Consider the following 20,344-nt stretch of genomic DNA (forward strand, 5'->3'; position numbering starts at 1 on the left):
GGGTCCACATGCATACCAAGTACACATTTTAAATTACTTTGTACTTCTTAATTGGAACAGCAGAGAAACAACAAATAGTCCTCTGTATACACATCTTACAGATGTTGATATGCTACAAACCAGGGACCCAATTTTGGACAAAATCTGTACTAATTTTACATTTATCCCTTCTGAATGGCCTGAACTTTTACTATTAGGAAATTTCATACAAATTCAAATTTTTAACCTTTCTTCCAATCTTGAATTAATTGAGTAACCTTCCTTCCTCCTAAATACAGGAACTCTATTTTGTCAGTGGGTTTCATCCTCATTTACTTTGTAACTTGAACAACTAATTACAATCCCTGAACAGACTCACCACTACATACTTTTCTAGTGCTCTCTCTGCGTAAAGCACAGAGGGAAAACGAATTCTCAGGTTTCATTGCATTCATTTTCCAATTTGCTTGAAAGGACTTTCAGAGGCATTTATGTATTTCTTGGAACAGGAACTCCATAAAGACTGATTCAGGTAGATTCTGTGTAGAGAGTCACTCAGGACAGGTGCCCATCCCTAACAGAAGCAGCTGTCTGTGCATCACCGATTTAACAAGGACATAATTGGAAGCAGTTCCCATTGCAGCACTTATTTGAAAATATCCCCATCATATCTTTTTTTTTCCCCTTCTCCCATCTCCTGTTTGCTGAAAACATCTCCTCACTTCCCTGCATGACATCTAGAGATGATTTACTCTTCAAGGGTTGGAATATGAAAAGCTGCAGAACTCCAAGTGATCTTATTTTTATTTGTTCTTGTGGGAGATTAAATGGTAAGAAAAATACAGAGACTGAAGATGAAGACTAAAAAAAAAAAAAAAAAAAAAAAAGAAAAAACCCCGGGGTGAAATAGGCAAAATCACAAAGGACCAAATGCACCACAGATTCAAATGCTCTTTGAGTCCTGGATTTCATCCAACTTTTGTATATATGTTGGCAGGCTTCACTACAGACTGTTTTTCACCTTTGTCTTGTTTTACTTGCATCACTCCTTATGTCCAAATCATATATTCCTTTACAGATTACAAAAGAAAGAAAGAAAGAAACAATCACTGAATTATGGATAGGTAATGTTTCCTGCTCTCCATATTAAATCTAGATTTACTTTTTCCCCTCCTCTAATCAATGGTAAGGCCTCAGCTTTTCTATGTACAGAATTTCTCTGTACAGAATTTCTGCTGAGCAGAAACATATTGCTACTGTACATTGTTTTTTCTCTTCCAAAAGACAGCCCAAGCCTAATGAAGTAGTGACCTGCATGTAAGTTCATTTAACTCTTTCCAATGTTTTAATTAATTCCATTCCTGTTTCAAAATTACTTGACTTAAATTGGTTTAAGACTTCCAAATGTTCGTATTTTTCAACTGCAGAAACATTGTTAAGTGACAAGAAAATTACCAACCTACCATAGGAGTAAAATCATTAAATAGAGAAATGTGCTACTTGTCAAAACAAGAACAAAAGATATTGACCTGAGCTCAGAAGGGCTTGGTGAAAAGAGGAGAAACCACAGCTTGTCTTTCATGCTGGGATAGAAGACCCTGCTCAATTCCTACAGGAATGCATCAAGGATGTCAAAGGCAGCCTAGTAAAGAACTGAGGGAAAAGAAATTCTTCCAGTTTATACAGAAGACACCTGAAGTTGTTGACAACACATGAAGACAAAAAGATCAACATTTTATGAAAAAAATCCCATAAATATCAGGGGCTATCTTACTACTGGAATGAATTCATAGAAAAACTAAGTATAGACTTAACCTGAATATCTAGGACATTATTAATCAAGAACTAAGCCTGTCATGAGTGATAGGAGTGTGAAACCAGGCAAGAAGATTAAGAATACCTCTCTAGCTTTATGTCTGGCTAATGCACAGAAAGCAAAAATCAGATAAATGACAGTGTGTTAGGGGACATGGTGTGGGATAAGGCAAAGCACAGAAAAGTAGTAATTTAGATGTAAGCAAACATCAGATGACCAGCTGATCTGCAGAAACAAACTATCTAAAGCCAACAAGTCCTCTCAGAGGGAGCAAGGAAAACAACAAAACAAAAAACCCAAGTTATCAAGTCAACTCAGACTGATATTGCTAATATCAAAATATTTTGAGATATTTAAGAACAAATTAGGAGGAAAAATACTTATGTAAGGAAACACAAGAAGAAACAAGCGACAAGGCTGCATAAAGTTACCTAGGAGAGATTTTTGAGAGGATAACCAGATATATTTTTTCCACACAAGAGTGTCCTGAAGATCAGAGCGTCCTTTCCCACCCCATAATGAATCTTTCACCCTTCAAAAAAGGTTCAAATCCCATGTCTCTACATGTATGACACATGCATTGCACCCTTTCTCCCATGTTCCCTGCCTTTTCATACATCCTAAGGCATGAAGTGAATTCTTTCAAGCTTTGGTGAAATAGGTCATCTCCATCCACTCAGAGACTCACAAGTAACTCAGAATCAGCTTATCATGGTATGATGGTTCATACACTATAATTGGCCATTGCTCATTGAACTATTTGATACAGCTGTTCACTGAAAATTTTCCTGGAGAAAAAGATGATTACAACTCCTAAAACAGATTCAGAAAGTGGCAGGGTGAACACACAAACAAGTTTTAAGATGGAACTGGTACATTTATGAAAACATTTGGATGATAAGTTGCATACTCTAGGAAGATAAAAAACTGTATAATTTAGGAAGCCCTTCTGAGTTCTGTCTTCATGTGATCATCTCCAGATTTGACCCTCAGAGGTAGGTGAGGACATGTTTTACTTTTAAGAAGTTCAGCAGAACAGCTGCAGTTTTTCAACACTCAGTTCAACAGACATCATTTCTGATGAGTGCTCATGGCCAGTGCAAGACCCTACTTCGACAGAACAGTTGTTTCTTTTCCTATCTGAAACTCTTCCTATCTTCCTCTAAGCCTATACCAACAATAAAGAAATCAGACTATAGGAACAAAAATAAAATACCGATTTCAAGAACGTGTATTTTCAATATTCTCTTTGTTTCTTAGCTGAATACTAACCACACACTGCTATCTCTTTAAGACATTGAGTACTGCACATATTAAGCAACGAAGTGCTGTGAAAAGTTGAATAGCTGATGATGCTTTTCATATTGCACATGTTGCAAGGAAGAGGGATTTTAGTAACTCCAACCTTCATTTGCTTTCTCCTGAATCTTGCAGCGCTGTCACAACATTCCCAGAGCAGTAGAACACTCACATGCCTCCATCTCCCCAGCGGGCCAGCAATGGAATACCCAGCTTAAAACAAAGCATTTGCTTTGTAAAGAAACATTATGTTTTTCCATTTGTCCGAACACTTAATGATTGTGTGATTCTAATTTCAAGACTAATACTGGAAACACCATTAAGTTCATACTGTTTTCTACCACTACTGTTTTGTAGCACTGACACTGCTAAGTCTCTTACAAGACTCAGTGAGTGTCAGTGTTGCATCCACAGTTTTGCTCTTTCAAAGCAACACAGGAAGGAAATGTTTACATGGATGAAAAGGAGGTAGAAGACCATCTGAAAGGAATATTAGTTTTAAAACTAATTGTGTCATTCACAGCAACCACTCTTCTTTCTTCCTACCAGCAGTACATTAGCTAACACCATCCACACTGTACCTTACCTCAGAGCTGCTTGGGATTTCTGATCCTGCAGTTGAAATAGTTTCACTTAAGGGTCCATTGCACTCTTCCCCTAAGGAACATTGAAAGAGAGATTCACATCAATACATTCCTTATTTTAAAATATTACTGTCTCTGAAAATGATGTGGACCTTGAAGGCATCGAACTATGAACAAGGAAAAGGTGGAAAATAATCCTCAGTCAATCTCCAAGAACAGTTATTTAAAGGGGAGAAAATGCTGCAAGACAATACACTGAGTCTGTCCTACGTTAGTGTAACTCTGCAGTCACAGAAACATATTTTTAACTGGGACAAACAAAAATCTGTTGCCATCACGTATCTTTCTTGTTTCAAATACCTGCTAGGGTGCTGTATAAGAGAGTCTCACACTCAGAGCTTTGCTGCCTTGGTTATGAAAGTTCAATTACCTACAGGATTGCTTGCTAGACATTGAATTAGGGTGTGTTTTTTTGCTAAGGGGTTAATGATGCATAACCCCAAGATTACAGATGCCCACACAATGGAGACATGACAACAGATCAAGAATAGTAACATGAACTTAACTAAGTTTCTTGTTGTTTAAAAAACAAAAACAACCCCAAAACAACAACAACAACCCAAACCAAAAGAAACTACCTTCATTTTAACAGCAGTGAACTCCAACATGACTTTCCCACAATTACAGTCACTTCACCAAGGACACTGTTACTTAAATGTTAACGTTAGGGGGGGAAATCATATTCAGTACCTTCAGAACCCTAAACTGTATGGAGACATCAGCTGGTTTTGTGCTTCTGAACTTACTCTGTCATCGTTTTCCTCTGGGGAACAACTCTGAGCCATCAGCTATAGGCTCCTGCTCCAAGAAGTTTTGGTAAACAACCATCTCTCAGGTGATTAGACAGACACATCAGTCTCCTAGATCAGGCATCTAAATAACTTTCACCACCAATGGAAAAGGATAAGCTGTTTTGAAAATAGCTCATCAAAATCTAGAGCAGACATCTAATAATGGTGTCTCTTTCTTTCTAAAATGAGGATTCATCTTACTCCTCTCTCCATCAAGGAAATATTGCTGAGTACAGCTTAGACTGGACAGACTGACTAACTGGTCCATCTTAGTCTGGACCACTGTCAAGACAACTACAGTTAGATTATTCCTAACAGAAACCTACCTTTTTTTTTTTTTTGTAACCTGCAAATATTTGATGCCAAAATTGTATCCAGACAGGATATAAACCGGTTCTTTGAAAATAAATAATAAGCTACTTAAGTAGAGCTTGGGAGCATTTTGTTTCTTCCAATTTTTTTCTTTCTCCAAGTTCACTTACAAAAAAGGGTCTCTAATTTATAAGCTTACATACAATATAATGAGAAACTGGGCAATGGTACATAATGGTATGTAAAACATAATGAATAAGTTCCTGAATGCCAAGACATTTAAAGCTGTTGCATGCTATTCTGCTAAAGCAAATTACACCTGCAAAATCTGTACTAATAGCTACAATCTGAACACTTGGGTTTTATTTATGCACTTGTAGAAAAGTGTCTCTGTGTGCTGATATGTGTGTGGAGATGAGTGTTAAGTCACCTCTAAAAAGTTAGTGTGAAAGTAAACAATGTGGGATCATTCTTTCTACCCAAATATATCCCAAATGCTACAGGGACTACACTGTAAGACAGAACAAACACAGAAAAACTCTGCAGCACAGAACTGAACTCAGTTCACCTCCCAACACCGCATGAACGTCCAACACATGCAGGAGAAATAAATGTTACGTAATGGGAGAATATCCTGACTCAAAACCCAACAACTACCGAAGTAGTCACTTCAACTTACATGAGAAACTGTTCCTGCGAGAATGTTCTTAAGGAGAGGCTCTACCTTTGTACAGGGATGGCTCTAAGCTTATGCAAACTCAGCAGCTGCCCAGGATGAAAGAGCGGGAGCACCCCCAGCACACTGTGCTGCCCGTGCTGCCCACGGCCCTGGGAGGCAGGTGGCTGCTGCAGATTTGGCCAAAGGTACGAGCCCAGGGCCCTGGAGCAGAAAGCTCAAACATTTTGTCACACAACCCTCCAGTCTCAGGCCACGAGCAGCCTGGGGCACCTCGTCCCTGCAGCAGGAACATTCAATTTGCCGATGCCGCCGAGGGGACTTGAACTGATTCCACGGCCTATAACAGCCTTTGTATTTGGGGTTTTTTTCTGGATTTTATCCTTTCTGTAGTTGTGCAAGTCTGACCTCAGGAAGAAGTATAATTCAGAGTCCCACTTTTTAAACACTTTCCCAATATCGTGGTTGATTACTTAGGCAACTTGTGGAAGGAAATCCTCTCTTAGCCACGTGAATAAACCTGAATAACCCCAGAGCAGCACAAAAGAAGGTACGAAAATGCAAAACATACATTAACTGAGAAGTATAACATATGTAATACATTCACTCCTTGAAAAATACACAAACAGATTCCTGAACAAGAGCAGCACAAGCAATGCACGTCCAAGTCATGTAGGAAGGTGTAAAGGAGCCACATCCCAGAACCACAACAAGCACCAGGAACGGAAATGCCCAGTTAGTTCTTAACCAGGAGAGCTGCCCACAGATAGCCAACAACTGACTTGCAAATCACACTGCAAAAGGCCTGGCCCATATGGGATATCAATGACTCATATTAACTGAAGTCTGATTTCCTACAGGCTCCCAACAGAAAAAAAAGGGACAGAGGACACAGACAAAAGGGAGGAAGGTGTAACATGGGTTAGTACAATACCTTCTGACTGTGATGGCTTGAACTTGGTGAGAATCGCAATGTCATCTTGAAAAGGAAAAAACACTTCAGTAAGAACCAGAAGTAAAATTCACTTTTAATATGAACCCATGTCATAATTCTCCTCTATCCTTTACAACACAGCCACTATATCCAACAAAAGAATAAGCCCTGGACGCCAGAGACTGTGAGCTAGACAGAAGGCATGGAGCAGGCTCCTCTTAGAACACCAACATTCACCTTTTTGTCCAGGCACCTTATTCAGCAACACATACAAGGATGGCTCTTTCCCGTATCAGCAGCAGGTAGGACATAATAGTTTCCGCCAGCCAAGAAAATGCCTCTAAAATTCTTCACAAAATTACAAGTTCTTATCTAAAGATGGGAGTAAAACAATAACATTCCAGTAAAAATACTATATTTAAGGGTATGTCCTTGTTCCTCAACACTACATGCTGTTATGCACATAAACAGATTCTACAAATGTCTGCACGCCGAGAACAATAAAAAAGGACAGTTAGTAAACTAAGAGATTCTTCATTACAAAATGTTTTTGTACAAATTGCAGTCACTCCTTGAAGTTTTTTTTTCGTTCAAAATTAACTCCAGACCAACTCTATGACCATCAAAACTCGCTAAAATTGTTTCAGACATTCATGATTTTAGTATTTGTTCAAATCACTGGCCTTCACGGGCATGCCCATATCCCAGCTGAAAGAAATGCCTCTTTCCCAATGTAACTGTTGTCTTCCACAGCCTTACAGTTCTTCACTCAGCTATTTGCAACTCCCTAAATACGTGTGCCTTGGGAGTTTGCACGTTACTGGAAATAAGCAAGCTTCACATGGCCTGTAATTCTGCAGTATTCACATATGCTGTCCCAAACTACACCCAGCCACAGGGCAAACCTACTTAGAAACTTCTGGCATGCCACCCCTAAGAATTACAGACCATTTCCACTTCAATTACAGACCTGAACGAGCAGAACGACAGTAATTCAAAACAGAAATCAACATTCAGTACTGAAGAATATAATCAAGACTGATTTCACCTCTTAAAACATAAGGAGTTTACCCACAAAAAAAAGGTACTTTTATTAGTGCAATCTCACGATTTCTGTAACAAGCATGAAAAATGGCTTCTTGTGCAATGAAATGATTAGTCATTCTACAGTAACTTAAAATTGTTTAAAGTGCCAGGTTGGCTTTGTTTTTCTACAGGGCAAAACTCATGATTTAGGAAATGATAAAAGTGTACGTGTTCAGTGCTGTTGCAAAAAAGTAACTATGCTATTGTAAAACAATGCCTCCCATAGCCCCCCATTTTTCTGATAGCTGCAGCAAGGTGAGGGGCACCAAAAAATGAGCTGCACATTCTGCAGGAGAAATGCAGCCTGTCACAGGTCACGTCCTGGTCACAACAGTGGTGCCTCAAGTAGGCAAGCAAAAGGCCCCGGTTCACGGGACTTCTCACTCAACCTTTAGTGCACTTTTTGAGGAACGGTTTCAGCTTCTGGGACTCTCCCAGATGGAGCAGAAACACACTCTGGAGGACACTACAGGCCAGGTTCTGGTCTCCAAAACAGCAAGGAGAAGTCTACCCTGCTATGGGAAGAAGAGATTTTAGCAATACAGGCGTGGCTGGACTATGCTACTTGTCCTTGAAAGCCAATGAAAAAGTCCTTGGCTTTTTAATTACTAGGACAGTCGTAGTCACAGACGCTGTAGCCCCCTTTAACTGTACCTAATTAGCAATCTCCCTGGAAGATGACAATCCTTGTTACTTCAGCATCCCTCAGTAAGGCAGGGTCTGCTGGGAGATGGCAAAGAAAAAAGCCTGGCTGATGCTGCTGCACTGGAGGTACAGCCGGGCCTGCTGCAGCTGGTGTGTAGATCCTGCAGCGTGGCACAGCTCAGACTCTGCATCAGGAAAAAAGAGCAAGAGAAGACTCTTAAGTTTTCCTTTCCTCCAACTTCTATCACCCTGTTTCATCTGCACCAAGCAGAGCTCTCGACAGATGTGCTCCTACCAGTAAAAACGTTTACAGATTAGGTGCTTCTAAAACCAAGTGGCAGCTGAATAGACATTTTTAGGGATCAAAATTTTCATTTTGTTACTAAAACTAGAAAATCATCTGCATTTGCACAGATAAGACCTCTGATAGAGCTATTCCAAAGGCAAAGTCAGAGACAGGATTCTCAGGCAGGCGTTCATAAACTGCATTGTTCAGCAGCAATAAGACAGCATTACTGGTGTCCTACTCCTACTTTCAGCAGCGTTTCCAAAATACTACTTTCATTTATTTCCACTATTTTTCTTAGCCACAATAACAGCATTCCTTTCAGCCAACAAAACCAAGCAGGTCAAAAGAGCTTTCAGAACTTTGATGCTGTTCTGCACATCTGACACCTGTGGCATATTAGTTTATAAGCAAACATATCCCTAGAGCAAAATGTTGATGGTCCAGGTAAAATGAAAAACAGATAAACCAACCAAAAACCTGACCAAATCCTGAAACTTACACTGCAGTTGTTATGAGGTAGCTACTCTGTACTACGAAGAAAATTCCCAAAATTCCCAATACTCATCCTTAACAAGCAATGAAAAATTTTATTCCTAGATGTCTTGAAGTCACCATCTTAATAAACCCCTGCCATTATTCAATCACCTGGCCTGGCTGACAGAAAGGAAAAAATCAATTTAAAACATGCTTATTTATCACTAAGTCAATGTGCTATTTATAGTACTGTGTCCTTTGCTCCCAAACAATCACCGGGGGATTACTGCTGTAGTGGGATCTACTCCATCTCATTTCCATCTTTGATAAGGGTCTGATTCAGCATTGCATCACTAATAAAAACACATGCTGAACAAAGACTTCTCCAGAAAAAGGTCATTCATTCCAAGCAAGCACCATAATCAGTACTGCCAAGTGCTTCCATATCTACAAAAAGCACCTTCAAAATGACTTATTAACTAAACTTATGTTGCATAGTGATCATATCCTCCCAGAGCTGGATGGCTGAGTTGCCATGGGGAACTGGAGACCCACCTTGCTGGCTCCTGAGCAAGGAAAATAGGGTTTTACTTCACGAGGCATTGCCTGAAGAGTAATAACTTCACTGCTGAGCCAAAAGTTCAATGTCAAAATGATGTCTGAAGTGGGGGTTTATGCACGTGCAGAAATGCTACTAAAAATTCAAAACTATTTCTTGACAATGCAAACATTCTCAGTGAATCCAAGGAAGTTTACTGGGAACATTTTAAAAGAATTTTATTAGTCCCTTAAAAAAAAAAGAAGATTGCATTCAAGCATAGGCTGCGTCATGGACATATAAATTTTCTGCACGTGCTTTATTATTAAACAAGCACTTTCCAGAGAACAGGCATTTATCAATGCATCAGAAGAAAAAGAAAAAGAAGTCTTTTACATAGGGGAAATCTGTTCCTATCAATAAGAAAATCTCATTAAGTGCTTGGAAAAGACATGAAGTCTTAGTCCTAGTCTCTAGTATAGTAACTGGGTATTTTAAATCAGAACTCCACGTTTACCCTTGGCTGCCTCGCTTTTAAAGAACCACAAAACCACCTCCCCTTTTGATTGAAAGGCACTAGGATAACAAAAAAGGGGAAAAGAAAAAAAAAAGAAGTTGAGTAAAGCCGTTTTTAGCAAAAAACCCACAAGCACAGTGTTGTAACACAGATCCTGAATGGCATTTACTGCAGCTAAGGCAACAACCATTACCATATTTTATGCACCACCATTGAAAGGACTTAAAGCACTTCAGGTAACATCTAGACCTTTAAGGTCATTCTGCAGAATGACACATGTAAACTGATTAACAGGTTCAAAGGCAGTTAATAAAAGAAAGCCCAGACTAGAGATAGCTGGATAAAGCCAGGTATTTTTAAACTCTGCAGCATTTATATGCATGCAAGTAAGGGGGACTAGGATGACAAACAAACCTCAGCAGAGCAGGGTGGTAAAACACCAGACAGTGTTCCTCAGCTTCATGTTATCCAGACATTTAGCTTCAGATGGCCAATTTAATCTCCAAATTTTTGTTCCTTCTGGTCCTTATGCTCTACCTCATTCAATATTCTTGATTATGCTTCTAATGAAATGTATCATTGAGAATTTTGCTAGTATATCCACCATGTATCTCATTTTCTCATAATAAACAACATAAAAATACACCAGCATAGGAAGACCTTTTATAAACAAATGCAAGAATTGGAAGAATTAGTGTTTTTGTCCAAATTACTTTAAAGACAATGGAGTAACTCTGGAATTCCTAAACTGATCCCAGAGAGGAACAGTTCCTATCAGTCAAGAAAATGAGCAGCTCATGGCTTCCATCACTTGGAGTTTTTTTATGTGAGCACCAGTCAATTACAGAACTGAAGTAGAAAAAGTCATCCAACTACCAGTGGCCTCAAACCCACATCTGCTAGCCATTACTTGTTAGCATGGTATATTCTAGCATACTATAAATTGCAGAAACACAGACTTTCTGATTTCCTACCCAATAGTTAGGAAGACTTTGAATAACAAACCACAGGACCCTTTCTAATTTAGGGCTAGTGCAGAAAATGAAAGGCCAACCATGTGCATCACAAGCCCTGCCCACATGGCTTGCTGGGGTTCTGCTACCCTGCCAAAGGCCTCAAATTTCATATTTACCCTTGGGAGCTGGGTAAAGAAGAGAATCACTTGGGATTTCCAGTTATAAGGCTGCACTTCACACAAAGATATGCTCACTTCCTAAAAAAAAGTGTTTGGAACTTCACTACCTCAACTGAGAATGGAGACAAGAACACCACAGCTTTAACAGCCACAGGTTTCAATGAAAAACACACATCTCTATAGTATAATCCAAGCAGCCAAGTGTCAAACTAGAATCAGCTCCTCCCAAACACATTTAATGTAACACAAAATGTAGTAATTGTTCCAACAAATACACAATGTTACATGGTGTGCCATCACACAATGGTTAATCTATAAATAATTCCTGACATGCTATTCAGCTTTGGTACACAGCAAACACCTCAAAATCCTTCCATAACTATGTTATAATTGCGAGAACTATCCCTAGAAATACAACACATGGATGTTCCTTGCCGTCCATGCACGTGCACATGAAAAGCTATCACCAAATATAATGAAATAACTGCTAGATAACAAAACACAACCCTGTAATTACACTGCTCTTTGCTTCGATCCGCAGATCGCAATAAAAAAACCTGTGGAAAAGTTCACTGCATTATTACCCTGCCTGTTAACATCTGACCACATTTTTACATCACCTCTACCTTCCTAATTACATGTTTATGTCGGATGACTGTAAGTCTCCTCCACGTGCACATGCAACTCATTAGTTTACAAATGCCAAACATGAAGACAACGGTACTCGGTGTAATGGGTTGGTTGGTTGAGATTTTTTTTTTACAAATTATCTGCCAGCAGTTCTCAGCATAATTTTAAAAGCACCTTTTCAGTAGTGCCCTGATAGCTTATCCTAGTGATAGCTTTTATCACAGTAATTATTAAGCCTTTGTACATAGAGGTTAAAGTGCACATCCTTTTTTATGGTGGTTATTTTCATTTGTGTAGGGAACAACTCAGAGTAGCACAGCACATCAGGCAGTACCTTAACTGCAAACTGATGGAGAGGGAAACACTGAGAGAACATCACTCTGCCTTACACCAGAAGGGATTTTGGTGGCTTTCTTGGCATTTATTTGGCATTCACAGCCCAGAACGTCTCGCCCCAGCTGGAACCAAGCATTCCTCCAGGAACTGTTGTGAGGGAGAGACAGCTACAGATGATTTTTCTCTTGTTTTCTGAGCAAGAAGTTGAAGTTGTGGACCCCTTATTACACAGAGGCTAAAACACTTTCACCTGTGATGGCAGGACAATCACTCAGTTCTGCACCTGAGGGATCTTAGAGGTATTTTCCAACCTTAATGATTCTATGAATCCAGCTGTATTTCCCAGCTTCCCAAAGTGTGGCCTAAACAACCCACAGAATTGCTAGTGAGTTTAAGCTCATATGCAGGGTTCTCACCTAAAATAAGTGTTCTCCAAGAGCAATTTTTCTTTTTTCTTTTTCTTTTAAACTGACATAATCTTTGGAGAAAAGTCCATACTTAACAGCTGCAGTGGAATGGGCTTGATGTTCTCGTTTCCTCATTAAAAGCACCATACAACGATATGATGCAAGCTGTTGGGATCAGTTCCCAAAAGCAAGTTTTCCTACTACAGACAGGAGTTTTCTCCTACAAGGAGGTTTACCTTCCAATAACCAACCTGTATTTACGCTGTGCCCCCGCGGTGACTCATAGCAGCCAGCAAAGAAATTCCACTCGGAAACTACATATTGGTTGGTCTAAGAGTATTTTCTCCCCTGCCTTTTATATTCTGAACTATGTATAAATTTCTTGGAGCTTTTATTTCCTTACCTAGGAATAATCTTTCCAACAGCTTTCCCATTAACGAACCCCTTGGTTTAGCCCTGTGGGAACACGATATCCCGTTCAGCGTTTCCACAAATAGATCAGAAATTACTCGATACATTGCGCCAGTAATTAGAGACAGATGTAGTTTTGAACACAGGCCTGTATTTTATGTTATTAGTATGAATCATAATAATTCTCATCAAATAAGTGAAGTATCATCATCTATTAAATGACAGCAGTATTTGGCCCTGAATGTTGAGGCATTACAAGATGCCAACACACTGGCACAAGTGCTGTTTGCAAGTCATACCATTGGCTTCTCCTGATGCTTTTCCACCTTTCTCAGAGGGAACACAAGCAAGATGACAACCAAACTAAGTGAGCATTTGAATTTATATGGCTTGGAGCGTTTGTAGTTCAAACCAGACTCATGAAGTTTCTGAAGAGGAGCCATGTGTATAAAGGCAGCATATTTCAAATCATGGCATGGAGCCAACTGTAAGTTTCCAGAAGATCCACAGTCTTGGGATATATCCCACAACACAGTTACCGTAGCATTAAAGTGCTGGGGAAAAAAAACACTGAAAGGCAACAAAGACATAAATATTCCTAGCAACATAGTGTGGTCTTCTGCCTCTGATATTTACATTCCAATTTCACAAGTTCAGTTTTCTTAGAGTTTCATATTTGAGGTAAATGACACACATCTTCCAACAGAAAGCAAAATCACACACACAGAAGTGGAAGTTGTTACCTCAAGCAGATGTAATTCAGCAGGAAGCCAGAAAACTTCCTTCCAGGTAGGAGTTGTGGCACACAGGCTCTGAACACAGACTCTGCAAGTTAAACTGTGTACCAGCAGCAGAAAGTTTTTCATCCTCACAACCTGTCTCCCAGCACTGAAGTTTAATGAAAAGCAGTAGTAAACCAGAATTAAACACACACATACTATCCAAATACAAACATGTCTTTAAGGAAAATAAGTAGCAGATGTCTTCTCTTCTGCCTTATTCCTACTGACTCACATGGGCCCTGCTTATGCACATTAGACATGTACAGCCTTAGGAGGCTTTTCCTTAAAGGCACAAAGCAGATGTTTAGATTTACAAGAAGTTCTACTGGCAGTACATGCATACTGTTAAGTTTTCTGAGACATAATTTAAGGAAGATTTTATTTTTTTTAACCTTGAGAGACTTTTGGGCAACAAATTTACATAAACTTTAAAAAGAGTATTCATATTCAATTTGTTTCTGTTTCAGAAAAATGGTTAGTTAAAAAAAAATTAATTGAACTGTTACAAGATTTTGTCTGGACAGTTATGTGCTACTGTATGGTAAATCCTCCTTAACCATCCTTGTTCACTGAAACCCCTCAAATTTCCTTATATTCAATATTTATGACTAGAAAAAACCCACAAGGCACTCACAGGAAAACTGAATACTGCGTTTACAAACCTGACTTCACAGAATCATTCCCTAAATGGGAATATTTTGTGTGCTCTGTAAATATTTTTTAGTCCCAAGCCACTTCAGAAGAACAACCCCTGGTTAGAGCAGTTCAGTTCTAGCACTTTTCACAGCTCACAGGCAGCGGGATGGGCAGTGACTCAGGCCTCCCCACATCCCCTTTGGAATAGCATTGCTGGCCAAGAGGCTGTAACACCCATCTGCTCCAGTTCCTAAGAAGCCTGCCAGCTCCACCAGGCTTTCCCAGACAGGGCCAACCTTCGTCTGACACTTGCTGCCTCCCCGCAGCTGGACACCGCTCCTTGCTGGCACTGTTAAGAGCTTCTTTTGGGTAATTTTCACAGTCAATGCCTGCCATCGTATCTCTCTGAAACAAGACTGTCAAATATTTTGAAAAATTACGATTTGACACTAGTGCTGAGGGCATTGATATATATTATGGCATTATACATTTTGCTAAAACAGACAGCATAATTAAACTTTGAGGGAGAACACACGACCCAAGAAGCCAACGCAGGAACTTAGTGGTTCCTTCCTGCTTTAAGATCTTCACTTCTAGGACTGATGGCAAAGCATTATTCCCCAAAAAAGAAATTTTTCCAGGTCAGCATTTTTATTTTGTTTTTAAATAACCACAGTCCCATGCTGAAAGCATCAACATGCTCTCTTACATCTCACTGTTGATTCACGTTGCCGGGTGAGGTGCTGATAAATACGCCCTTGCGTCATGTTATTTTACAAAATCATTAATATGACCACATTTATTATAAGTAATGACATACCATACCGACATGAAGTGGAAACTGTAACCTGGCTATTACAAAAGAAGTCAGGCCCTGACACAAACCCCACTGCCCAGCTGCCACTGCTGCAGAGGTCCAAAGCTGAGGGGCACCAGCACATCTGGGATGGGGTGGCAGGGGAGAGGGGCTGCTCCCACCTCTCCCACCTTCCAAGAGAGGGGTGACTCAGCCTGCTCTGAACCTTCTTATAATGGCAACTTCAGCTCCTGGGAGCCGGCACCTGATCCCAGCTGGTGCCTCGGGAGAGGATGAAAGTTTGCCGTCAGGCAGAGGGACTTGTGCATTTGCAGTGTGCTTTAGAATGAAAATCAAGGGGCTTCTCATTGTTCTGGGGAGGGTGCTGATGTAAGAACCTTCGTTTTCAAGGCTTACCCGGGGTTTATAAAGATCTAATCGTACTTTGATCAGGCTCACGGAAAAGTGGCTCTGCTGTGCTCAGGGGAAGCCGGAGGATCAAAACCCGAGGCAGGAGGGGCCAGGAATCCCCCGGGACCAGCCCCATCTCACAGACGCCGGCCTGCAGACCCCGGCGAGGAACCAGAGCGCCCCAAACTCGCCCTCGCTGCCTCCCACCCGCGACGCCTCCGCGGGCCCCGAGTCACCCCCGGGCAGGAAGCTCAGCCCAGCCCTGCCCTGCCCCGCCCCGGGGGGCAGCGGCGGAACCGAGCAGCGACCCCCTCGCTCCCCCCCACCCCCCGCTCACCGTCCGCCGACAGCGACATCTCGATGAGGGTCTCATTGCCCCTCTTGCCCAAGCGGTTCATGGTTGCCGCCTTTCCTGCCCTCACCGGGAGCGGCCGAGGAGCGGAGGGGGTGACTCAGGGCTGGGCCGCCTCAATACATGCGCACTGCCCGCGGGGGCGGAGCGGGGCCGGGCGGGAACGGGGAGCGGGGGGAGCAGCCCCGGCCGGGCGGCTCCGGGAGGGGCCGGGCCTCGCAGGAGGGTCGGCAAGGCCGGGGAGGTGCTGGCCCTGCACGGAACAAACCCCCAGCAATCAGACCATGTGCCTGAGAGCGGTGTTTATATACGTGGTGTGGGCTCGGCTCGTGTCCCCTCCCAGCTTCTTGTGCGCCCCCCAGGAGCAGAACAGGCGCGCTGTGCTCCTCAGCATCTAAAGCATCCCTGTGTTATCAACAGCGTTATCATCACAAAAGCAAAACACAGCCCCATAAAAGCTACTAGGAAGAAATTTAACCCGTTAGGCTCCGTTGGCAGCTGCTCCCGCAGCTGTACCATTCATAGAATCATAGAATCAGCCGGGTTGGAAGGGACCTCCGAGATCATCAAGTCCAACCCTTGATCCACTACCACTGTGGTTCCCAGCCCATGGCACTAAGTGACACATCCAGTCTCATCTTAAAAACCTCCAGGGACAGAGAATCCACCCCCTTCCTGGGCAGCCCATTCCAATGCCTGATTACCCTCTCTGTAAAGAATTTCTTCCTAATATGTAACCTAAACCTCCCCTGGCACAGCTTAAGACTGAGCCCTCTTGTCTTACTGATCGCTGCCTGGGAGAAGAGACCAGCTCCCACCTGGCTACACCCTCCTGTCAGGGAGTTGTAGAGAGTGATGAGGTCTCCCCAGAGCATCCTCTTCTCCAGGCTGAACAACCCCAGCTCCCTCAGCCCCTCCTCATAGCACTTGTGCTTAGGTCCCTTCACCAGCCTTGTTGCTCTGCTCTGGACCTGCTCCAGTACCTCAATATCCTTCCTGAACTGAGGGGCCCAGAACTGGACACAGTACTCCAGGTGTGGCCTCACCAGCTCTGAGTAAAGGGCAAGAATCACTGCCCTGGTCCTGCTGCCACACTGTTCCTGATACAGGCCAGGATCCATTGGCCTTCTTGGCCACCTGGGCACACTCTGGCTCATGTTCAGCTTCCTGTCAATCCAAACTCCCAGGTCCCTTTCTGCCTGGCTGCTCTCCAGCCACTCCGTCCCCAGCCTGTGGGGCTGCAGGGGGTTGTTGTGGCCAAAGTGGAGGACCCGGCACCCGGCCTTGTTGAATCTCATCCTGCTGGAATCAGCCCAACTCTCCAGCCTGTCCAGGTACCTCTGCAGAGCCCTCCTGCCTTCCAGCTGATCGACACCCCCCAACTTAGTGTCATCTGCAAATTTGCTGATGGTTGACTCAATCCCCTCATCTAAATCATTGATAAACAGCCCTGGCTTCTCACTGCTTCCTTCAATCATCAGAGACTGTTCCCAATACTCTCTGTGTTCAGTACATGTATTTAATATATATTTTTGTATGTTAATATAATTTCAGGCCTTTCAGATTAACTTTTTTGTACATTCAGCTTTTATTACCTGAGTTAACCATTTCGTGCACCAAACTGGTGGGGAGTTTTGCTACTTGGGCAACTGTAACACAACAGCAGCTTCATTACAGGACTTCTTAATAAAAAGTTAATCAAGTCAATCAGTTGAGTTCCTGGGCATGTTTTCATACTAAGCCTTTATTTGTGGAGCATTACTGCTTCAAGAAGTGTATTTTTAGTCAAGAGCAAGACCTAAAAATGTGTCTGGTTGCTTTCCAAAGCCCAAAATATTTAGTTTGGGGTTTAATATCATGATGCAGGATGGTGGGAACAAAGAGGAAGGGCTTGGTGTACCAAAGCATGCCTTCAAACAGCTTGTGACTGCGTACAGTGCACCAGGTCACAATGTTCAGTTTAAAGCTGCACTTTCTAAGCCTTTAATTTCCTCATAGCACTAGATATCTTGGATAAATGCTTTTATGCCCACAGAATGTGCAATTAGAGTTGCAATGCAATTAGATTTGCTATTCAACAAGAGCCAGAAACAGCAAGAACCAGAGAGGTCCTTGCTCAGTTTTGCCTCCTAATTACAAGCTCCCTCTTCCCAGCTCCACCCGGCAGCAAACCCAACAATACCTAAAACTGTGTAAGTACCTCAGCCAGAATGCCAAAGAAGATTTTACAGACCTCTGTAATTGCACAGGCTGATGGTGTGTCGACTTTGTGCAAATTACACAGTGGCCTGTGGTAGGGTTGGGACGGAACGATGCCCTCCCAGAATGATCTGTGGAGGAGCACAGGAGCTCCATGCAATACCCAGCACTGAATTTTCTTATGCATTCAGAGTTTAAGCAGCCATTGTCTGACTCGGTGGCTTCACAGTTTGCCCAAGTGATCTAGGACCACGCTTCTTTCAAAGGGCACACACCTTTTTCCCTCCCACTTTCCAACGTCACGGCTGATCAATCATAAGTTGATGCATGACTTATGTCAGCCTGTTAAACCGACTGATCCTTTTTATTTTCTTTTTTTTTTATTCCTGGGCTTTCAGTTCCATGAATCACTGCAAACAACAGGTACTGCCAAAATAAAGGAGGAGATGGGGAACCACACAATGGTAGGACCGTTTCATTCCTGAAATATTAATAAAGTAACCATAATATTTCTGTATTTAGTGGTCTGGAGTTCAAACACTGTTTCTAATGCAGTGTAAACATAAACCAAAAAATAATAAAAATACCTAGAAGACTGTGGGTAAAGGCAGCAAGCACCACCAAAAATTGGTAGCAGTGAATAAACGTACATATTCGTGAATAAACGTATATTCAGCAGCAAAGCGTAATCCTTTGTGTGTTCTAAAGGAGAGTGGGTAGTTTGTAACCCTTATAAAGTCTTCCTTTCCATTAATGGGCCTTTTCCAAAGCATGGAACTGATTTACAGGCCTTCATATTTAAAAAAAAAATATATTGCTATTTAAACACAAAATTGGTGGAATTGAAGGAGAAGATTTCAAAGATATCTCTATGCCTATTGTTGTCTCAGGTAGGTACCCCAAAGCTGTTCAAAAGAACTCCTAATTTACAACCTGAGATCCCAACTTTCAAAAGTCAACTTAAAAGATTGTCTAAACCTTTTGGCATTAAAGCACCTTTAAAAATATAACCCCGAGTCTTAAATCATGTGGAAAATGGGAGTCTTTTTTATCTATCAGTTAGATGCTCTGAAAAAAAAATTCATTCTCTTATCAGTCCTCTGGGAGAGAATCTAACATAGACAGCTTTTGCATTTACCACCTAGGGACCTACCCAGGTTGTTCAAATAACATATGCTTTCAGAATTCCTTCTGCTCTGCATGTCATATATCCACATCACAATCTCAGAAGGTGCACCAGCTTTCTGCTATTGAAGTGTATTGAGTACACTCCTCTTGTTTAAAACGGGGGTTTTTTTTAATATATATATATATCTCTCCAGAGTTTTAGTAAGTTTTCAAATCAGATTGTGAACACAAGTCAGAAATAATGAAACACAAGTTTGAAACAGAGACAGGAGCGAAAGGGAATCCTTTCCTTCTCAGCCTCCTCAGCCTCCTCCTGCTCCTCTGATGGCTCAACAACCCCATGGATGTTTGCTGTGTTGTGAGATTTCAGCACATGTGGCCTGTGTCCCAGAAATTAATGTTGCTGCCTCCCACATTTTCGGGAGTGTGCTTTTGTCGACTGATTTAAAGGCTGTTGAGGCTTTTTGGTCAAAGAGCTAACGTATTTCCCTTTCAATTAGCCCTTTAGAATATAAATAATAGTGTAATTTGGAAAGAAGTTAATTGTTTAGACACCAGTAGGGCCTGATACCAAACAGCCTTAGAAAGGTAAAGTGGGACTTAGATGGAAGTTAGGTACCCAAATCCAGCATTATGGTACCCAAAAGTACCATTCAGTTATCACAAGCTTTTTTTTATTATTATTTTTAATGCACCAGAGCATAGTTTCTGTATCCCAGGCAATAACATCTGTTAAAGTTTCAACACACGTCTGAGGTGTGGGAGATCACAGGACAGCTACTGTGGGTGAAGAGGGATCAGCCTCTGCCCACATCAGGCTGACACACCAGGCTGTGCTGGGGTAGGTGAGGGGAGAGAGTGATCAGCGGGGCAGGAGACAGGGATGGATGGTGTAGTGTGTGCTCTCCTGTGAAGGCTGCCACTGTAAACAAAAGAATGTAATAGCCACTGTCGAAAGAGAAAGCCCAAGGGAGATCGCAGCTCGTCTGAGTTTCAGTCTGTGCTCCATAAACTCTTTCCGCACATATCTCAGAGGCTGAGATCTGACTCCTCCCACTACACACAGTTCCTAAGGGAAACCCAGCTGCTTGAATAGCAGGGTCAGGCGCTAAGAAATACAG

General features: G+C 41.8%; 1 protein-coding gene across 2 annotated transcripts in view; it reads right to left on the reverse strand.

The window, feature by feature from the left end:
• The window catches only part of ANO5 (anoctamin 5), a 54,710-nt gene extending 38,699 nt beyond the window's left edge, over positions 1 to 16,011 (reverse strand). For both annotated transcript variants that reach the window (XM_027696321.1, XM_027696320.1), the window contains exons 1-2: positions 15,882 to 16,011; positions 3,681 to 3,751 (exon numbers count right to left, since the gene is read on the reverse strand). In XM_027696321.1, the coding sequence (XP_027552122.1) occupies positions 3,681 to 3,751; positions 15,882 to 15,942 (132 nt within the window). In that variant the 5' untranslated portion in view covers positions 15,943 to 16,011. The remainder of the gene's footprint in view (positions 1 to 3,680; positions 3,752 to 15,881) is intronic.
• Between the last annotated feature and the right edge of the window lie 4,333 nt (positions 16,012 to 20,344).

Source organism: Neopelma chrysocephalum, unplaced genomic scaffold (assembly GCF_003984885.1).
Source record: "Neopelma chrysocephalum unplaced genomic scaffold, ASM398488v2 Primary Assembly neopelma1_106b, whole genome shotgun sequence".
Taxonomy (NCBI): domain Eukaryota; kingdom Metazoa; phylum Chordata; class Aves; order Passeriformes; family Pipridae; genus Neopelma; species Neopelma chrysocephalum.